At 27.7% G+C, this 19,878-nt stretch overlaps 4 protein-coding genes across 4 annotated transcripts; 3 read left to right on the plus strand and 1 right to left on the minus strand.

Moving 5' to 3' along the window:
- Positions 1-675: 675 nt before the first annotated feature.
- On the plus strand, positions 676-3,856 carry OCT59_005044 (uncharacterized protein; the record flags this gene model as incomplete). Its single annotated transcript, XM_066138123.1, has 9 exons — positions 676-1,136; positions 1,211-1,324; positions 1,398-1,728; positions 1,795-2,098; positions 2,170-2,535; positions 2,609-2,980; positions 3,066-3,276; positions 3,366-3,661; positions 3,723-3,856. 9 exons carry the CDS (start codon positions 676-678, stop codon positions 3,854-3,856), a joined length of 2,589 nt encoding a protein of 862 aa, XP_065997304.1.
- A 3,705-nt stretch (positions 3,857-7,561) lies between these two features.
- On the plus strand, positions 7,562-7,922 carry OCT59_005045 (uncharacterized protein; the record flags this gene model as incomplete). Its single annotated transcript, XM_066138124.1, has 2 exons — positions 7,562-7,723; positions 7,782-7,922. The coding sequence occupies 2 exons, from the start codon at positions 7,562-7,564 to the stop codon at positions 7,920-7,922; spliced, it is 303 nt and encodes a 100-aa protein (XP_065997305.1).
- Positions 7,923-12,039: 4,117 nt separating this feature from the next.
- On the minus strand, positions 12,040-13,268 carry OCT59_005046 (uncharacterized protein; the record flags this gene model as incomplete). Its single annotated transcript, XM_066138125.1, has 5 exons — positions 12,040-12,202; positions 12,314-12,346; positions 12,427-12,770; positions 13,016-13,045; positions 13,230-13,268. 3 exons carry the CDS (start codon positions 13,266-13,268, stop codon positions 12,534-12,536), a joined length of 306 nt encoding a protein of 101 aa, XP_065997306.1. The 3' UTR covers positions 12,040-12,202; positions 12,314-12,346; positions 12,427-12,533.
- A 3,479-nt stretch (positions 13,269-16,747) lies between these two features.
- Positions 16,748-18,045, plus strand: OCT59_005047 (uncharacterized protein; the record flags this gene model as incomplete). Its single annotated transcript, XM_066138126.1, has 7 exons — positions 16,748-16,813; positions 16,897-16,962; positions 17,038-17,123; positions 17,186-17,461; positions 17,529-17,595; positions 17,668-17,810; positions 17,901-18,045. 7 exons carry the CDS (start codon positions 16,748-16,750, stop codon positions 18,043-18,045), a joined length of 849 nt encoding a protein of 282 aa, XP_065997307.1.
- Positions 18,046-19,878: the final 1,833 nt, after the last annotated feature.

The raw sequence follows: 19,878 nt of genomic DNA on the forward strand, positions 1-19,878 counted from the left end.
ATTGATCACAGTGCTTCAGTTATATGATTTAATTGCTTCCAGTTTATTTGTACAAGGTAATTGACGGTTTACTAATTCCTTGGTACCAAACGCATGTGCATTATACCAAATACTAGGTTCTGAATTACTTTCAAAGTGTGTAGATGTAAACAATTAATTTTCCATTTAAATTACTAATTAATTATTAATAGACTAGTTCAAATTACTATAACATACTTTTTACGGTTTTTATTGTTCAAAATTAGCGTATTATATTAATGAAAGCTTTTGTAAAAAATTCTTTGCGAATGAAAAAAAACAAAGACCGCATGTGTTTATTTATCACCACGTTTTTTACATATGTGAATAAGGCAATGCAGATCAGTTTTTGAAATACAAATTTGGTAGTATAATAATAGAAATGCTTGAAATTGTATTACAATAATAATTGAAACACGTTTGATAAAAAGAAAAGTTATTAATAGTTAATTTAATAGTTAATAAATAAATCAAATTATAATAGCGAGAAATATATATAAATGTTCTGTTCTGTAATTCCCAAAGTAAAAAATTTACCATTTTTCAAGTCTTTTAGTAAAAAAAACTTACCATTTTTCAAGTCTCTTAGTAAAAACTTACCATTTTTCAAGTCTCTTAGTAAAAAAATTTACCATTTTTTAAAGTCATTTAGTAAAAATGTTCAATTTAAAGGTGTTGATCACTTTTATCTGTTTAATATCCATCGTCTCATCCGTCTCATCTCAATATATATCATCACGAAATATATTATCTCAAAATGCATCTTCCCAAGATATATCACCCCAAGATATATCATTTATTTACAAAGAACCAATTGATGGTCTTAAACTTTATACTACTTTACTCACTCATGATTATTTGATGATTTGGATGGCCTTTGAGGATGAAGATCCTGAATGCATGTTACCTTATTTCCATTTACGAATAATAAATAAAATAACAGGACAAACCAATTATATAGACCTTAATTATACTCTTCCTGCGGAAGCAGTTTGCCCCATTAATATTGATTTTTTGCCTGTAGCTAATAATTATATTTTGTTGTATTATGCTAAAACAACAAATGGTATTAAGGGAAAACATGGAATGATAATTAATTACAGCGGTGAGATTATGAGGTAAGCTTAAATGATGGAACATCTTCATTTATGAAGGTTAATTATAATGACTCAATAATAATTCTTCTTTTTAGCGAAATATATTTAGGAAATGCTGACGGATATGTTGCATTATCAAATGAAGGGTTTATTAATATTGAAAAGCCAGACGAAAAAGGAATATCAGCATGGCATTGGTATAGCTCTCCGTAAGTATTTTTATTAATAAATAATTTCTTTTGAAAATATTTGTCGATTAACTTGCTTTTCATCTTATTTTAGAAATATTGAAACAGGAGAAGTGGTGGAACATAATAGTGGCGAATTTCATGTACCAAATCTACCATCGTATACCTTAGTAGATAGTTTAAATTTTAATTTATTGGATGGAGGTTTTGGTTTCCTGTATATTTTAAAATATGATGAAACGAAAGGATCACCAGTAACAAAAGATCCAAATCTTCAATACTGGAGAATTTACGTGTCATTTCTAAAAGTGAAAACAGATTTACCTACAAAACCCTCTCTACTTTACGAAACTACTCAGAAATTAAATAATATAACACTTAAATCATGTACTCTGACTTATTATCATGCTGAAGGATATATATGTGTTATGACATTAAATAACACGATTACGAATAATAATAATTCATAAACCGAGATAAATTATTATCAGTTGGGATTTTTATCAACTGGGGCCCTAATACGATTGGAGATAATTCCTACTCTAACAAATATTCCAAACTTTGATTTGAGAGCTTTATATTATGGAGGATTTATTGTGATTTACCAAAATGCAACTGCTATTGATTTTTATCTTTTGGATGATAATGGAAATGATATGCAATCACGGGGATCCTTCGGGCCAGAGTTCTTTCATTATAATACATTTCGGTTGATTAATACTATTTTTGGAGTAAAAGAACAGGCCAAAAATAAATTAGAATTTTTATTCAAACCTTTACCAAAATTAAAACAGGGTAAGCTTTTAATCTCTTTTCTTTCTTGTTTACATATATATATACAGTATAATAATTTTTTTTATCTGTAGTTTCTGAATTTAATCCTGCAATTGAGTCAGTCAAGCCATCTATAAATGAAGTTATTGATCCTTTGATCAAAGAAATTACAATCAAATATACCATTCCAGTGAAGTTATTTACTGGGAATGTTTCAATATTTCAATTAAATGATGATAAATATAAACCGGGCCTATTACGTCAAACATTTTCGGGAGATTCTAAATTATGTAACATTGGAAGTGATAACCGCACAGTACATATTCCAATTTTTGAAAGCACATTCAACCAACAGAATTCTACCTACTATGTGCTTGTTGAAAATAATTTTGTCATCTCTCAAGAAAGAGATGAACCTTTAATTGGAATTAGAAAGAATATTTGGACACTTTCAACAAGTAATTTACATATTTTTTTTTTTAATTTTTTAATGATCGAATAGAAAAATTTATATTCTGTTACTATATTTAGAACCACTTAAAACGGCACAGCACTCAGATTCAGTTACAGGATTATTACGATTAAACGAGGAAGGAAGTTCAAAATTTTTCCAAATGAATCATTCAATATTTTTCAAGAATATGATTCAAGAATTTGCTAAAGTAATTCCAGTAACTGAACAGAGGCTATCAGCAAGTGGTAAATGGCAATATGACCCTACTTCCCCAAAAAAAGTATTATTGTCATTTAACATAATTGAAGCTAAAGATCATACAATCGAACTAAACTCCCAAATAATATTTGATGATATAAGTACTTTGATCAAAAAAAAGGGGTTTACTGCACTTTCATTCAATGAATATACATCTTTAATTGATGAAAGTGCCCCTTTTACAATGACCCGTAAGTGTGTTTATTAAATATTTTTGACATTTGTTATTTGTAAATGATTAATATTTCATTAAATTTTAATTCTATTACTATACAGGAGATTATATCAATGAATTTTATCCATTGATCATCATATTTGTAGTAGGTTTGGCTGTAATAATAGTATTATATGTTTTGGCTCGTAGAAAAAATCCCAATGCAAGAAACTCTGTGATAATTGAGACCTGTTTTATAATGCAAGATATTGCCATGGATCTAGCATTCATATTATTAAAGGTTAAAAATACACCACATCTATTTATTCCAACGTAAGAAATCTCATTTAATATTATTTTATTTATATTATTTTAAAGATTAATTTAATTGATTACTAATTTTCTTATTTGTTATTATTTAGTATTATATTCTTTATTTTACCTATTGTAATCAATTTTTTATTAGCCATAAATATTTTTGTATCTGAAATGGCAATGAATCCATCGTTCAATAAATGGGTTAAGGAGTCTCCGACATTATCATCAATGTGCACATTATTTTCAGCCATTGATATACAAATATTAAACACTTTATCGTCGGATTTATTTGGCCTTAGAATATTTTCAGCTCCTTTGACTCAAAGATCAAAAAAAATAATGCTTTGGGGTGTTATCATAAACATTTTTGTTGAAGATATACCTCAAATCATTATCCAAGGTCTATATTACAATAGTGTCATAACATATGATCTTATTCCATCTCTCATCTGGTGGATTAGTTATAGCAAATAAATTAGTTCTAAGATCATATCACGCGTTATTAAGATGGAATCATCGACGCGATAAAATTAGAGAATATAATAGAAATCGACGTTTATCTGCTGCTTCTATAAGATCCATAAGGTCGAATTAAAGCAGAGAAAAAGATCTTGCCGAATATTTTTATTTATAAAAAATTTTATTGGACGAAAAAATATGTAATACTATTAATTTAATAAAATACTTTAGACTGCGCCATCTGCGTCATAAAAATTGGTTTTTTTTTCGTTTCTCAAAAAAAATTTTTTTTTTTTTGGAGCATCTCAATTCAACAATTAATGTTTTTCTTTTTGGACAATAAGAGTCATATTGTGTACTGACAATAACAAATTCCAATTTGAAATTGAAATTTTGACTTGGGAGTTTTAACTCACGTAATCGCGTGTGGGTTACAATATTTTAAAAATGCCTAGGTTACGTGTTCGGATGTGATGTAGAAAATCGTGGTTCAAAAATGACCGTTCATAATCGTTATTTTTCCGTGACGGATAAATTAAAGTGGAGTGTCAATTCGAAAATGAACATGATCATAAGTATAATATGTATCCTTCTTGGGAGACAACGTTTGCATTGACCTGTCAGACAACTGAAAAATTAAATAGCAACCTAGTTAGTGACATCATTGTGACTAATTTTATATACTGTATTTTTATCAAATAATGTTATTTTCGAAACTTTTTTTTATCGAGACTTGAATTATTGATTTATTTGGATTAATTCTATTTAATAAATATTGCAATATAAATTTTCATACAATCTTGATTTTTAATAGCCTTCACGAGAAATTTTATGATCTCATCATAAACATAGTATTAATTAGAAGATTTGGCAAGTTTGATTTTAATCGTTTAGCGTAAAGAATATTAACTCTCAAAACCATAATTATTAGTTACGGTTATTACGGTTAGCTTCTGAAGGCTAAATTTTGTTACGATAGGAATTGATTAATTATCAAGCGGAAGATTGGAAGTTTAAACGTCAAATATTCAAATATCATTAGCCTTTAAACAAAAAAAGCTCGCACATTCAAATTATTGTTTGAAAAAAAATGTAATACTGTGATATCTAATTGGAATTTGAAATTTTTTCCGATTAGAACATGGCAGTGTTTTATATTGAATTACTTAGATCCTTTAATAGTATGTCATTAAATTACTTTTTTTATTAGTTGTTTAATAATTTATATAACTGAATAATATTTATATTTTGTTGTCTATTGTCTACTATTAGCTGCACACTTGCCTTATCATCTGGATTAGCTAAAAAACAACGCCGCTATAAACAATTAATATACTTCAAAATGTTATTTAATCTCTTACTTTTGAATTCGTCATATCTAGTATATATATACTATGTCGTCAAGCTTTTTATATGACGAAAAAATTGATATTAAGAATAAGTTATTAAATAGCGACATAAAAAAATTCTGGAAAAACTCCTATAAATGATCATTTTCTAGTTTTTATTCCGAAAAAAATGTGATATAAATTTATCGGACGTAGGATATCGACAACACTTTACATAGTAACCTTTCTCTAGCTTATTTACTTTCGTTTATTACCATTCCCTGATCCAACGAATGTTTGAAGGTTTTGGCTATAGAGCATAAAAAAATATCTAACGGGATAGAAAGTTAATAGTTTTATGTTTATGAAGGAACAACCCTTTTTGCTATCCCGACTTTTAAAAAATTTCTTCTTATGTTATTTTCTTATAGATAACTTTACTGTCAAGGTCAATTTTTTTTGGCATGATTTTACAATCATTATACATCGATCCATGTAATCATAATGTTGACATATACATACATGTTATCCTGTATCATGTTAACATGAAGATTGACAGGTTTTTGAATTATAATAATAATGTAATAAACCATTACAAAATAATAATTGTCAAGTATTATGCAATAATCTCAATAAATAATTATTTTGATATATATGTTGATATAATGATATAATTCATTATATTTAGCAAATATGAATAAAAATGCATTACAATATTTTATTTACATACATTGCCAAATATAATTATAATATTTTTCTATGCATTTCAATTGACCTTTAACGTTAGGCCGATCGGTCATGTGAATCATCACATTTTTGACCAATGGTAAAATTCAATAATCAATACTACTAACTATGTAGAAACCTATCGAAGACGCTAATTATCAAATGTACTGTTAATAATGTTTGTATAGTGATGTAAAAACAGCACGGTGATGTTCCCATTTTCATTATTTTCCCTCTCTTATTTCCTAATCGGCAATTAACAATTTGATCCGTTCGTATAAAGAACCGAAAAGCTTTAAATGTAGCAAGACACACTATTTTGTCAGTGTTATTGATGACTATATTTCACATTATTTTTTAGTTAAGGTCAGAAACACTATTGCTTTTCTATACTAATTTTAAATATTTTAATGATATTCGGAAATTTTTTCGGTCACAATCGCGTGAAGATTGATATTCCGTCGGAATTGATCTAAAGCACTTTTCAATATATGTAATATCATTAATTACCGCTCTCTTATTATTTATAACTATAAAATTCGTAGTAATCTCCCGTTTGGAAAAGTGAAATCTTTAATATTTGAATAAGTTAAAGGGATATGATGATTTTCTTTGTTCTATGATTACAGAAATATTTAAGTGAAGATGCTACTGTATTACGCCTATGTAACTGAATTCAATATAAAGAACGGTCAAATTTCCAATTTCATTTCAGATTCTTTAAAAATTACATTATCGTTAACATTAACTGTTAAGTATCATATTCATATAATGGTATGATAGTTAACTTCAAATATTAAAAAACATTTTAAAGCTTCTTACCGCGTTTACCTAGTTTAAATATTACTTGTTTCAACAGACGGAATGTTTCTAGAAAAAAACTTTAAATGTCTCGAATCTCGAAAGCAGTACGAGAATCTGCCATAAAAATTTCCGCTAAGATATAATATATATATTAATTCGTAGTCCGCCTGATAAGCGGTGATCGACATATAGTATATGCGATTTATATACATTTTAAACGTTTTTCAGAATCCTTCTAATCTGCTGACTTATTAAACTACTTCTAAAGTAATACTAAAGCAATGTCAAAGCAAAAAGAATACTCAGTTTCACTTATTTCTGCAGGAGAACTTATAGACAACTTGCATTATGGACCATATGCTAGAGAATGGCGGTTAGCTCGCCTGTCTGACGCCTGACTAATAATAATATACCTTTTTATACTGTATATCCAATTCGTCTTGGTTTATGTAATAACGTATGTAATAGTTCATCACAGCGATTACTTCAGTATGTCAAAAAGCCTTTTCTAATAAAACAAAACATGCAGGGCCTTTGGTTATGGGATTTGACATTCCGCATATATCTGAAACATTACTTTCAGATGTACATTTTCGTCCCTTTGCTTTTTAAGGCAGAGAATTTGAATATAATGGTTTTTAGTATTGGTGATCAAAAAATCTTGATTGGAATTATGCGGGTGAAGGGTATAAAAGTTCTTTTATACATGATTATAACCATTCTCGATCATTATTTTTTCAAGAATTGACGATGATTAAGCAATTGTTAGAATTTATAAAGAATTTCAAGAAATATGTAACAAAATTTAAAGGAAACACCCTCTTTGGACTTGGAACATAATGAAATAAATTAGTAATTGATCGAGAAAAAATTCCCTATTGTACGACCGATGACTGGAAAAATGAAGAAATTACTATGAATAAAATTTTCCAATTGAAAAAACGTGTTTTAACGTCTATTAATTGGAAAAATCTTTTTATTGAATGGCAAATCAAAAAAGTAGTATTATTGAATTAACACAAAAACTAAAAGAAATATATCCAGTTGGTTATATTATCAAAGATCATGAATTTCGGGCGTGGAAAGCTTTATTGCGTCATGCTGGTTGTATTAAGATAACCCCTTTTGAAAAAGAAGATTCAGAGGTAACTAATTAAAAATTCAATTTTATTTACATAATTTTAAACTGAAAAATTTTTTTAGCTTCAATTTTGGACGCGGTCAAAAGATCCAGATAAAGACAAAGATACACTAATTCAATTGTATAATTGTCGATTTCTTCAAACAAATCCTGAAAAACCATACAAAGCAATTTTGGAATGCATTTCAAGATGCATTAGATAGCAATATTCGTGGAATTGATGGTAAAAGAAGAATATTATCTATTATTGCCGATACATTTTCATATGAATGATAAAACGAAATTTATCAGTTAGTATCAAAATTTACAAAATTATAAAAAAAAAATCTAATAAATTTATATAATACCCGTAATTATTAGGTCCAGGAGGTGTTCAAATGGAAAAACTGAAAATTACTCCTCAAACGACTATCACCTTAAAAAAAAGATCAAATTGAAATTTTTTTCAGAATAAAGCAAACGTTATAATGAGTTCTTACAAAACCAGACAGTGCCAGTGGATTACCTGTATATTATCCAAAAAATACCAAAAAGATTTTGTGGGAACGGTTCCATGAAAAATATCCTGATGAACTTAAAAGAAGCCAACTACTTTGCAGAAACTCGAAATTTTTTAAGGTATCATTAAGCTACCTTAATTATACTGTCTATGAATCTTAAAAGTAACGTGACGGTCGAATTTTCTTAGTATATCATCCTAATAATGAAATGACATTTGGATGATATTGATATGGTCATGTAACGTTAATTTGCATGACATTTTAACTATACTAGGCAGATATTTTTTACAATATTGTGAAATTGTTAAGAAGACATCTTTTTAGCATATTCACGGTATTCTAAATACATTTTTTATAATATACAATTATTTTTTAAAAGATCAAATACTTATGCGTTGCTTATTGTCATACAATTAGAAAAAAATATTTTTTTGCAATTATTTATTAATAAATATCAATATAATGCAGCTTTTAATTACAAATACATATTTATTGCATAAAAAATTTTTTTAAAGCGAAATAAATCAGAGCCAGAAACACTTCTAGCATGTGACTATCATGTGATTATAGGGTCGATTGTTAGTGGAATCATAAACTTCGTAGCCACGCTCAATTAAGGCAATGTATTACTAGACCTACACTAAAGATGACTTTAGCAAGGCTTTCTTTGTGATGAATTAAAAGAAATTTCATACACTTTGCCAGCTGGTGGGATAGCTTATGACCTCTAACAAGTCTGTTTATACTAATAAATCCAGAAGTTTGTACTGCTAATAAAAGTATCCTAAAAAGAAAAAATAAATAAATGAGCAATTAGTATCAATTAAATAAAAAAAAATAAATACTTTCATTTTTGTTTATAATCATATGATATAAATTGATATATACCAACCAAATTTTATGCGTCTAGATTCATCTAAAGAGAAGGAAAGTGGAAAGCTACCCGTAGCCAAATATGATATAAATAGATATTTATTTTTAAATAAAATGGGTAAGATAATATAACAACAATACATGGGAGTACAAAACTAAACTAAATATTGAACCTACAACTATTTGCTAATTTAGAAATATCAGCCACAACTATTTCTCGTCAATCAGATCATTTTTTATTTCAACTCACAATATAAAATATGGGCCATTTTCCGATAAAAGATTTATTTTATATTTTTTTTTAGTAGTAAAACGTAATACTTTATTAAAAAAAAATAATAGTAAACTGGAGTTAGAAGAAAACCAAAATTTTCATGTACTACATAATACTTTCTGGTTCCTCTATAAACGTTCTTCCATTGAAAAAAAGCTTTTACTAAAATAATAATATTTCTATAGGAGAGAAAAAAGTTTTTAGATTATAGATAGTTGTAAAAAAGCGTGAAAAAAAAGTTTATATAAATATTATAAGTGGGAAAAAAAGTTTAAATAAATAAGTATTTTAAATGGGGAAAAAAAAGTCCATATTTTCGGTTATACAAACTTTTTGTAATAAATTAAGTATTACGCGCATCATGTGATTTAATATTAACAATATAACAATCACTTTTTTTAAACTTTAGAAAAAGTCTAGTTTAAAAAAAAAGTCTAAACTTTTTCGGCATAAACTTTTTTTTGGTAAACTTTCCTCTCTCATTTTTTCCCCTTTCCTCTCTTTCATAATTTCCCTTTCCCTCTTTTCATTTTTCCCCTATCTCTCTTTCTCGTACTTCCCTTTCCCTCACTTTTTTTTTTTTTTTAGATGGATGTAAATTTTGATATTTTTTGAATATTTTTGGACAAAGATTTTGGTAAGGAGGAATGTTTTTGGCTTAACTCTTTAATGAAATAATTATTAATATTTTGTTTCTTTTCTCTTTTAGGCGACTTTTTGGTTCTTTGGACATAGGATTTTGGTGAGTATATTACTTTTTTAAAAAATTTCTTTATTTCGTTTTTTAAAATGATTACTAATTTCTTTTTTTTTCTTTTTTTTTTAGACGGCCTGGACATATAGAATCTCAGTGAGAAAATGGCCTTGGTTTTTTCATATTTTTAGACAAGTCTGGATGCGTAGGATAGGTAAGTTTCGAAAACAGAAATTTGAAACTTTAAAGAAAAGTTTTTAACTTTTTTTTTCACTTTTGTAGGAAATCAGCTCTGACTTGGAAACTGAAATCCTAGATAATGGCAAGTTTCAAAAAAAGGAATTCAAAAATTTTTAAAAAAAACTTTTTATCGAAAAAAATTTTTTGTAATTGATTAAAAAACAGTTTTTATTGACCTTTTTTATTTCTTTTGTAGGACTCTGTCTTCAGAACCCTTGTGAAATTACAGTAATGACTTTTTTTATTTTGTAGTTTTCCTTTGACTTAATTATCAGAACTCTCAGTATGATAACGGTTTTATATTGTTCAGGTTGTACGAAATTAGTAGGTTGAAGGTAATTTTTGGGAAAAAAATTCGAAAATGATAAAAAATTTTGATTAACATTTTTTCTTTTTTTTTATAGGACAGATTTCCAATTTACGAATGGGATCGGATGGTGAGTTTCAAAATTTTGAAATTAAATTATTTCAATATTGAATTTTTTTAAAGGAATATTAATATTTACTTTTCCTCTCTTTTTTATAGGAAATGGATTTCTGGTTCTTGGGTGGATTGGATGGTAAGTTTAATTTTAGAAACTTTAAAATTTATTTAGCCATTTTTATTAATGAAATGATACCAATATTTTATTTTATTTTTATTTTACAGAAGCCTAAAGAATTACTACGGTGGTTTCAAAATTTTCCAATTACGTTTATTGATCGGAATCCATGTGTATTCTTTATTGTATGAATACATGTAATACTGAGCATGATGAAGCAAATCAAAGTTAAATTTTAAACAGATATTATTATAATGCAGTATAGATAGAAATATAGTTTATTTATGGCGTTATTATATTACTAACATAATAAACATATTTTATTATATTACTTTATTATTCATCAAAAACAGAAATGAAGTTGCCGGTTTACAGGCTTTAACGGCATTTTTAATTCCATACCACAAGAAATTTGGTCAAGAGTAATTTATTCTTGGTCTTTATTTACCACAAATTATGGTAAAATCAAGTTCGTGAATTTTATTGGAGGAAATCTTGTTTTTCGAAAAAATGAATCATTTTGAGATTTTGAGATATTTTCAACGTATTATAATTATTTATATTACTATTACATTATTTTATATATTGTTGTTATATTATCACTATATGATTGCTATATAAATCAAGACATATTGTTGTCATATTTTCGTTATATGATTGTTATATAAACCAAGACATATTGTTGTCATATTTGTAAGTTTCTGCAAAGTACTACTTTAATGTTATTTAACAACATAGTTTAAATAATTTAAATGCACTGTTACGATATTTTTACAATAGTTAAAGTGATGTATCTGCAATACATTTAAAATGATTTACCATGCATAGTAACGGACATGGCAGTATATCATAATTTTTTCCATTACTTAATGTTAACTTACTCGTGAATTCAATTGGCACAGTACCGTCCCGATTCTAATTAAACATCTTAATGACATTGGATAAAAATTGAAGTTTCTGCAAAGTAGTATACTTTATGGATATTTACAAGGAAACCAATATATATATATAAAGAGGATTTTGGGAGGTCTCTGTTCAATCTGTAACAATACATATGGATATGAATCATTTGATGAGTTTCGAAAATTACTAATACAATGTCTTATTCTAAACTTGAATTTACAGGTAAATATTAATTGATTGATGACTTGAAAGTTTGAACTTGTGGAATAATGAAAAAAAGCAATTAATATAAATAGTATTTCATAACTGAAACAACTTTTTATTAATTGGATAATTGCTATTGATGCTAGTGTTGATTTAAAATTCTTTCAAGAAACTACTTTTTTTTTTTGTCGCAATAAGTCACGTGATCAAATAACACATACATTCGATTAAAAATTTTTTTGTTTAATATTACCTACAAAAAAATACAAATAAAAAAGAAGTTAAACCCAAATAATAAAACAAAAAAAAATAAAAAGAAAATTTTGAAGTTAATTTATTATATTAAAGAAATAGATCATTATACCTCCATGTCCAAGGGATTTGAGGGACTGACCACCTAAAAAAAAAGAAAACGTTAATGATCATTTCGTTAAAAAAAGATGAATTTTTTTTTAAAAAAAATAACCTGATATCTACCTTGAGATCCATTGTTAACGCAACTACGCTACTTTCTAATGATTACATTGTTAACATACAATAAAATCATGTGGTTATACCGTGCTTGTGGTGATGTTATTTTTTAATTATATTAATTTATAATTAATTTCCTCCAAATTCTGAACTTTGGAGCTAAATTCTTTTAATTTATTAAAGGTCTCAAAGTTAACAACATTATCGATCTGATTTTTGTGAACAGATATCAGATCCTTTTCGCATCTTAAACTAGCACATCCTGATGATAACTTAAAATCATCATCATTCAATTTTCTTGTATTCCCCTGAGTAAATAATGTCTCTCTTAATGTTCTGGAAATTGTATGCTTATTATTATTAAGAAAAGAAACAATTAGTTACATTCAATTTAATAGTTTGATACTATTACATTAATCCATTTTTAAAAATATATTATGTTTTTGAATAATACTACTTGTCTATAAATAACTCGGACTTCAAAGTATTACTCTCCACACCGAGAAAATATAGGATACAAAGCTCCATGTATCTTCCCATAAATAGATTTTTAAAAATGATGTTAAAAACAATTAATTAAAGAAAATATATATACCGTAAAAGTTTGTTTATTTGTTGCTGTTATCTATAACAACAACTCTAGCAACTTGTGCATTCTTGTTGTGCTTGGACTTACGAATTGTTGTTATCTTGATAAGCAGTTCATTATCATAAATTATAAAAATGTGATAAAAGAAAAATCGAGAGGTATTTATAAGATTGATACAAATTTTGCCTTATACAATATCGAACTAATTCATGTGGTTAACTAAGCCATACATATCTAAGCCTTTAGCTTGATTATTCATTATGAGGCTTAAAAAAAAGTTGGGTATCGGAAAAACTCAAAAGTATTGTGTATTGTGATCAAAGCCACAAATTTTACAATAGAATTAAATCTAATTCATGTGATGATCCAGATTTAATAAGCCATATATAGTAAGCCTTATTTGTAAATTAATGTAAGCCTTTAGCTTGACTATTTTTAAGAATTTTCATATGGCTTAAAAAAGTGAAATATATTATGATTGTGTAATTTAAGTAATTTGTGTAATTTCAGTTCAAATTTTTTTAATACGAACTTTTTCAACTTTTTTGTAAATACAATACATAAAATAAACTAGGATGCAAGAATTTATATTGCCATAGTCTCTAGAGTTAACTAACCGTCTACACGGATTATTTCAGCCCCATAAAGTTTTTTTAGAAAATTGATCAAATGTCTGAGTTCTTCAAGAGTAAAAAACTAGAAAAATAATTATATTTTTATTTTAACGTTATTGTTTAATTCATAGTTTCAGAATGCTTTGATGTTAAATTTAAACGAATCAGGTAAAATAATTTATTTGAAGTAATTTATTATTTTATTAATAATGGTTTTTCTTGTCTAATTTTATTTAATAATTTTAATAATAAAATTAATCGAAAATAGTCAGAGTATTATTTAATAAATTTAAGTTAGTATTTAAAAAATTTTATTAACTTAGGTTTAATATTATATCTTAGCGGAAATTTTTATGGCAGGTTCTTGAGATTCGAGACATTTAAAGATTTTTTTCTAGAAATATTCCGTCTGTTGAAACAAGTAATATTTCAATTTAGGTAAACGCGGTAAGATAATATTATTTATTAATTAAAGCTTATCCGCGAGTCAACTGCAAACGATCTGCGCGTGGCGTCAAATAAAAGTAAAAAATTATGTGAAAAAATTATTGTAAAAAACAAATTATTTGAAACTTTGAGAGTTTGGGATAAATATTATGTATGTTGTTGGTATTGAAAAAATTACATAAATTTGCATAAATGAATTTTTTACAGTTGACTCACGGATCACGAATTAAAATGTTTTTAATATTGGATTTAATATTAAATAAAAATGAATTAACTATCATATGAATATACTTAACAGTTAATGTTAACGATAATGTACTTTTTAAAGAGTATGAAATGAAATTGGAATTTTGACCATTCTTTATGTTGAATTCAGTTACATAGGCCTAATACAATAGCATCTTCATTTAAATATTTCAAATATTATAAATACTTTAATATGAAAATTAATAATCATCATATCCCTTTAACTTATTCAAATTCACCATATACTACGGATTTCCTTTATTATAGTTATAAAGAATGAGAGTGGTAATTAACGATATTACACATAGTGAAAAGTGCTTTCGACAGAATATCTTCACGCGATTGTCGAATATCATTAAAATTATAGAAAAGCCTGATTGCCGATGGATAATAGTGTTTCTGACCTTAACTAAAAAATGATTAAGCTCGTTTCATATCATATGAAAAAATATATCAATAACGCTGTTAAAATAGTGTGTCTTGCTACATTTAAAGCTTTTCGATTCTTTATAGTACGAACGGATCAAATTGTTAATTGCCGATTAGGAAATAAAGTTAAATTATTCATATCAAGAGAGGGAAATAATGAAAGTGGAAAAATATATCATGTCTTTTCAGTTCATCACCGTGCTGTTTTTACATCACATTATTAACAGTACACTTTAATACGTTTCATTTGATAATTAGCGTCTATTTATTAAAATTTAATACTGTATACTGCAAATTAACGAATAAATTTTTTATACATATAAAAAGTTATAATGAATAATATGTATAAGTTATACATAATTATTGCTATACCCTATTATTTATATTATATCATAGAATAAAATAATAATATTTTTTTTTTAAAATATTTTTATAAAATATTTCCTATAGGATCACACTAGTTCTTTTTGACCGATAATTTCATATATTGGTTTAGAAGATAATCAAATATCAAGAGAAAGAAGAAATAAACAGTACTTGTACATAACTATAATCCGACTAAATTAATAGCAGACAAAATAATGAAAAATCGACGTAACCGCTTATTGCGTTATATCAGTATGAGCCAATAATAATACATATTGAATTGAGCCTAAGATAACATTTTTACTATTTTGGAGTGACTAATCTCTGCTGCCCTCTATAAAAAATTTTCTGAAAAAAACTCCGATGAATGTTAGAAAAAGAAAAATCAAAAATCAAGCTAAAATGCAAAGAAAATATTTCATTATGAAATTTATTTATTCCCTATTTTTTTTTTTGTAAAAAAACAGATGAGAAAGCACGTCAAATTATTAAATTTGCGGATGAATCAATCAATTTTAAAGTTATTTTTATTTATTACTATTCTATTCATGCTAACAGTTGTTGTACGGACACAAAAAAAAAGTTAGCATCAAACGTGAAAAGTCACATTTAATCACGTGATTATTAATAATATGGAGTATGGACTGTACTACTGACGTTACTCAACAGAAATCCTATATAAACAAAAATGGATCCTTACCAGGACATTATGCCGTTCTGATTTCTTCATTTATATTTATATCTAAATATTTTACTTACTGCTAGTATTCATAGCTCAATATCGAGTTTCTTACGATTTACTCCACCAGGCGGTCCTCTTACCTATGGACAAACCTCACGGGGTGGCTATACTTCTGGTATTCTTACACAATGTACAGCTAATATGGCTCCTAGACCCAGTAAATAGTTTTTGTATAAATTTATACCAAACGGGCTCATTGGCTCGAAATTAGCATTTAGAGCCAATTATATATGGATGAGCCCATTTGTTACAAATTTATGCAAAAACTATTTACTGGGAGACCAGGTTATGGTATACCTTTGGGTGGTATATCACCAATGGCAGCTCAGGTTCAGAAATAGAAAAATTGATAATTCTTTTCATTGATATCATGATGATTGGATGGAAGAATTCTCAAGGTAGTGATCAATTATTTAATTTTTTGGTGGGCAAATGAATGCTATATATCGATACTTGTCAACAAATTGACGATGATTTCCAATCGAAGGGATGGAGATTTTAATGAACACTATATTATCAAATGAACCTTGAGAGCTTTAAAAGAAGGCGTAAATATTTGGAGATGCGATCAAGAAAAAACTTTTGTATAATTTTCTTACGTATTATTTTGGATGCTAAAATTTTTTTTCCCAGATAGCTTTCGAATTTATCTTAGTCTTGAAAGCTTTAATGCGCTTATTGGGCGCATGAACATTTTCAGGTGTGATTTTATCAAATACTTTAGCTGGCAATTTATTTTTGTTTTTTTTTGATTTGCTTATCTGGCGATTGCAAAGACTTGTGGTACATTAAAATCTTGGAAACGAGTTAAAGACTAATCCGGAAATCCAAAGGGTTTTGGATTTGCGGAATATGCTGTGTACTGCGTTCTTTGCGTGTACTTGGTGGTGAAGGATGATAAAAGATAAGGGAGTTGTTCTTCCTGCTTTGAAGGAAGGTGCTAATAGCAAAAAATTAATAGTAAGCAATCATTTCTTGGTAAATTACTTTTTGATCCTAATTCTTCATCTAAATACCATTTTATCCACGCACATATATTATAGGTTAAAGCCGATGAAAATACAAGAAAATATCTTGACCGATATGAGGCTTCAAGGTCAAGAATGGTGGTCTGTATTAAACTATAGAAATATTTTTTTTTTATTTTTTAACTATCACAGTTGATGTAAATTATTGTCTTTCAGAATGATACAGAGTTGGATAAAAGTGCCTTGTTATCAGTTATAATCGTTGTTGAAGACATGACTAAGCCACAGGATAGAAAAGATCTGTCACCTTCAATAAATTCGCAATATGAAAATAAACTAGCTCTTCGAACATCACCAGCTACAGAAATAAAACAGAACATGGAGGAAAGGATGATGACACAGATTTACCGGCTGATCTTCTTCTAGATCAAAAGGATCTTATTTATCAAGAAATAGCATACTTTCGAGAACGTGCTGCAGCAAGAGAACGAGGGCGTCAGAGAGAAGAGGAAGAACGAGCAAATCGTAGAGCTAAAGCTGAAAAAGAAAGAGAACGCTTACATGGAAGGGTAAATAGAGAGAGAGAGAACGTGAGAGAGAAAGAGAGCGGGATCACGATAGAGTTCGAGATCGGCAATATGTACATTATCATCAACCAGTAAATTTTATTCCTGCAAGAGAATCAAGACGCGAATCTTATATTTTAGCGATAAAGAAGAGGAACAACGCAGACAAGCTAAAAGAAAAACTGAAACGGAAATGGCTTTTAAAGAGGTATATTAAATTATTTAAAATTTTGATTTTGGATTATATATACTGATTTTAATAATAATTATCTTATATTAGAGAGAAAGACGATGGCAACATAGAGAAGAAATAATGGCAACAAATCGTGAACGTGAAGCAGAACGAGATCTAGATGTTAGAGAAAAACCAATTCGGGATCGGGAAATAATGGCGAGAAAGTTAGCGGATGGGACGATGACATTGTAATCAATTTAACGGAGAAATTATGAATTTTAACTTTTTTTATAATATGTAGATCTCGTTCGTTGGTGGTTCCATCGACGACAGTTCAGAGCACGTGAATTGGCTATGGATGAGGCAGATAGGTTGCGTGAACAGCAGGAAATTGAGCTTGAGCAACATCGATTACAGACGCTTGAGGAAGAAAGAAAGCAGCGTGAAGAAGCTATGGAAGCAGAATTAAATAAGAAATTTTAACGCTTGCAACAAATGGTGCTTCACAAAATAATAGCGTTAAACCAAAACTAACTCTTAATCTTGCATCAAACGTCGCGCGGCATTAATGGCCCCGGCTGAAGATGAGGAATTTGACGATGAAGAAGGTATTGAATCAAAACGTAAACGTCGAATTTTAGTTCCTTTAGAATATAGTGATAATGAGGACGATGAAAACAAAGCCGAAGAAAGGAAAAAAGAAAATTAGTTAAAGAATTAGTGGCAACTATACCAACGGTTTAGTCTTCAGAAAGTTGACAGTAATTAATAACCGTAACTAATAATTATGGTTTTGAGACTTAATATTAAAGAATCTTTATGCTAAACGATAAAAATTAAATTTTGCATGATTTTTTAATTAATATACTTGTGATAAGATCATGAAATTGTACTCCTTTGATACCAAACGCATGTGCATACCAAAATGATCGAATTGTCAAACAATTAATTTTTCCATTTAAATTACTAATTAGACTAGTTCAAATTTCTATAACATACAGCAATGCAGATCGGTTTTTGAAAGTAGTATATAATAATAGAAATGCTTGAATTTGTATTACAATAATCATTCCTCCCTTTTTTTCTTTTTTTTTGAAACGTTTTGTTTTTTTTTGAAACACGTTTGATAAAAAGAAAAGTTATTAATAGTAGTTAATAAATAAATTAAGATATATATGACGAGAAACATATATAAATGTTCTGTAACCCTCCAAGTAAAAAATTTAACATTTTTCAAGTCTCTTAGTAAAAATGTTCAATTAAAGGTGTTGATCACCTTTATCTGCTGTTTAATATCAAATGTCCTTAAAAACATCGCTTCTATTTTGCATTTTTGGAATGTAGGAATACGTTCCCAAACAAAAATTCATAAATTAACTGGTATTCCTCTTTCAACAATTTAAATATAACATCAAAAATTGAAAGAAACTGGCAATATTTTGCATAGAAAACGGAATAGTAGACGTCCTAAAAAAATAACGGGTTCATATTCATTACGATCACAACCGATATATTCATAAAGTAATTCACAATCTTTACACACTTTTGCTATAAAATTGTCAAGAAATTTAAATGTGTCTTATGTGACAGTAGGAAACCGTTTAAAGGAACTTGGTTATAGAAACAGTTTACCAATTGAGACGCTTATGCTAACAGCTGGGCTCAAGATCACCTTAATGATCGATGGGAAATAACATTATTTTTTGACGAGACAGCATTTCAATTGTTCAGAAATACAATTAAATATTGGTATAAGGGTCCTAGCCAATTCGGCCTCTTCGGCAAAAAGTTTTAGCATGGGCTGGATTTTGCGCTAAAGGAAAAACAAGTTTGTTTTGCTTTACACAAATTATGGATGCTAGATTTTATATTGAAATTTTACGGCAGCATATTCCAAAAGTTAGAAGAATGCTTGATAGAAGGTGGAGGTTCTAATAGGATAATAATCCGAAGCATACAAGCCGACTTGCAAAAGAATTCCTTCAAGAGAACATTTCCGATATTATTAATTGGCCTTCAAACAGCCTAGACCTTAACCCCATTGAAATTTTATGGAGTATTGTTAAGCATAATGTGGAAAAGCATATGTCGCAAAAAAATTCCAGATAGTTTTTTGGTTAATCTTATCCAATCAATGATCATGAAAGAAATGGGGAAAGGATTCCTTATTAATTTATTTAATTTTTATATCATTGGAAAGCTCTAGTTTTAAGCTTTATGATGCATTATTGAAGGTTTAATAAAGAGTTTTGGAGATCAATTTTTTTCTTAACGTTATAACATTAAATAATACGATTACGAATAATAATAAATCAT

This window comes from Rhizophagus irregularis, chromosome 13, assembly GCF_026210795.1.
Source record: "Rhizophagus irregularis chromosome 13, complete sequence".
Classification (NCBI taxonomy): domain Eukaryota; kingdom Fungi; phylum Glomeromycota; class Glomeromycetes; order Glomerales; family Glomeraceae; genus Rhizophagus; species Rhizophagus irregularis.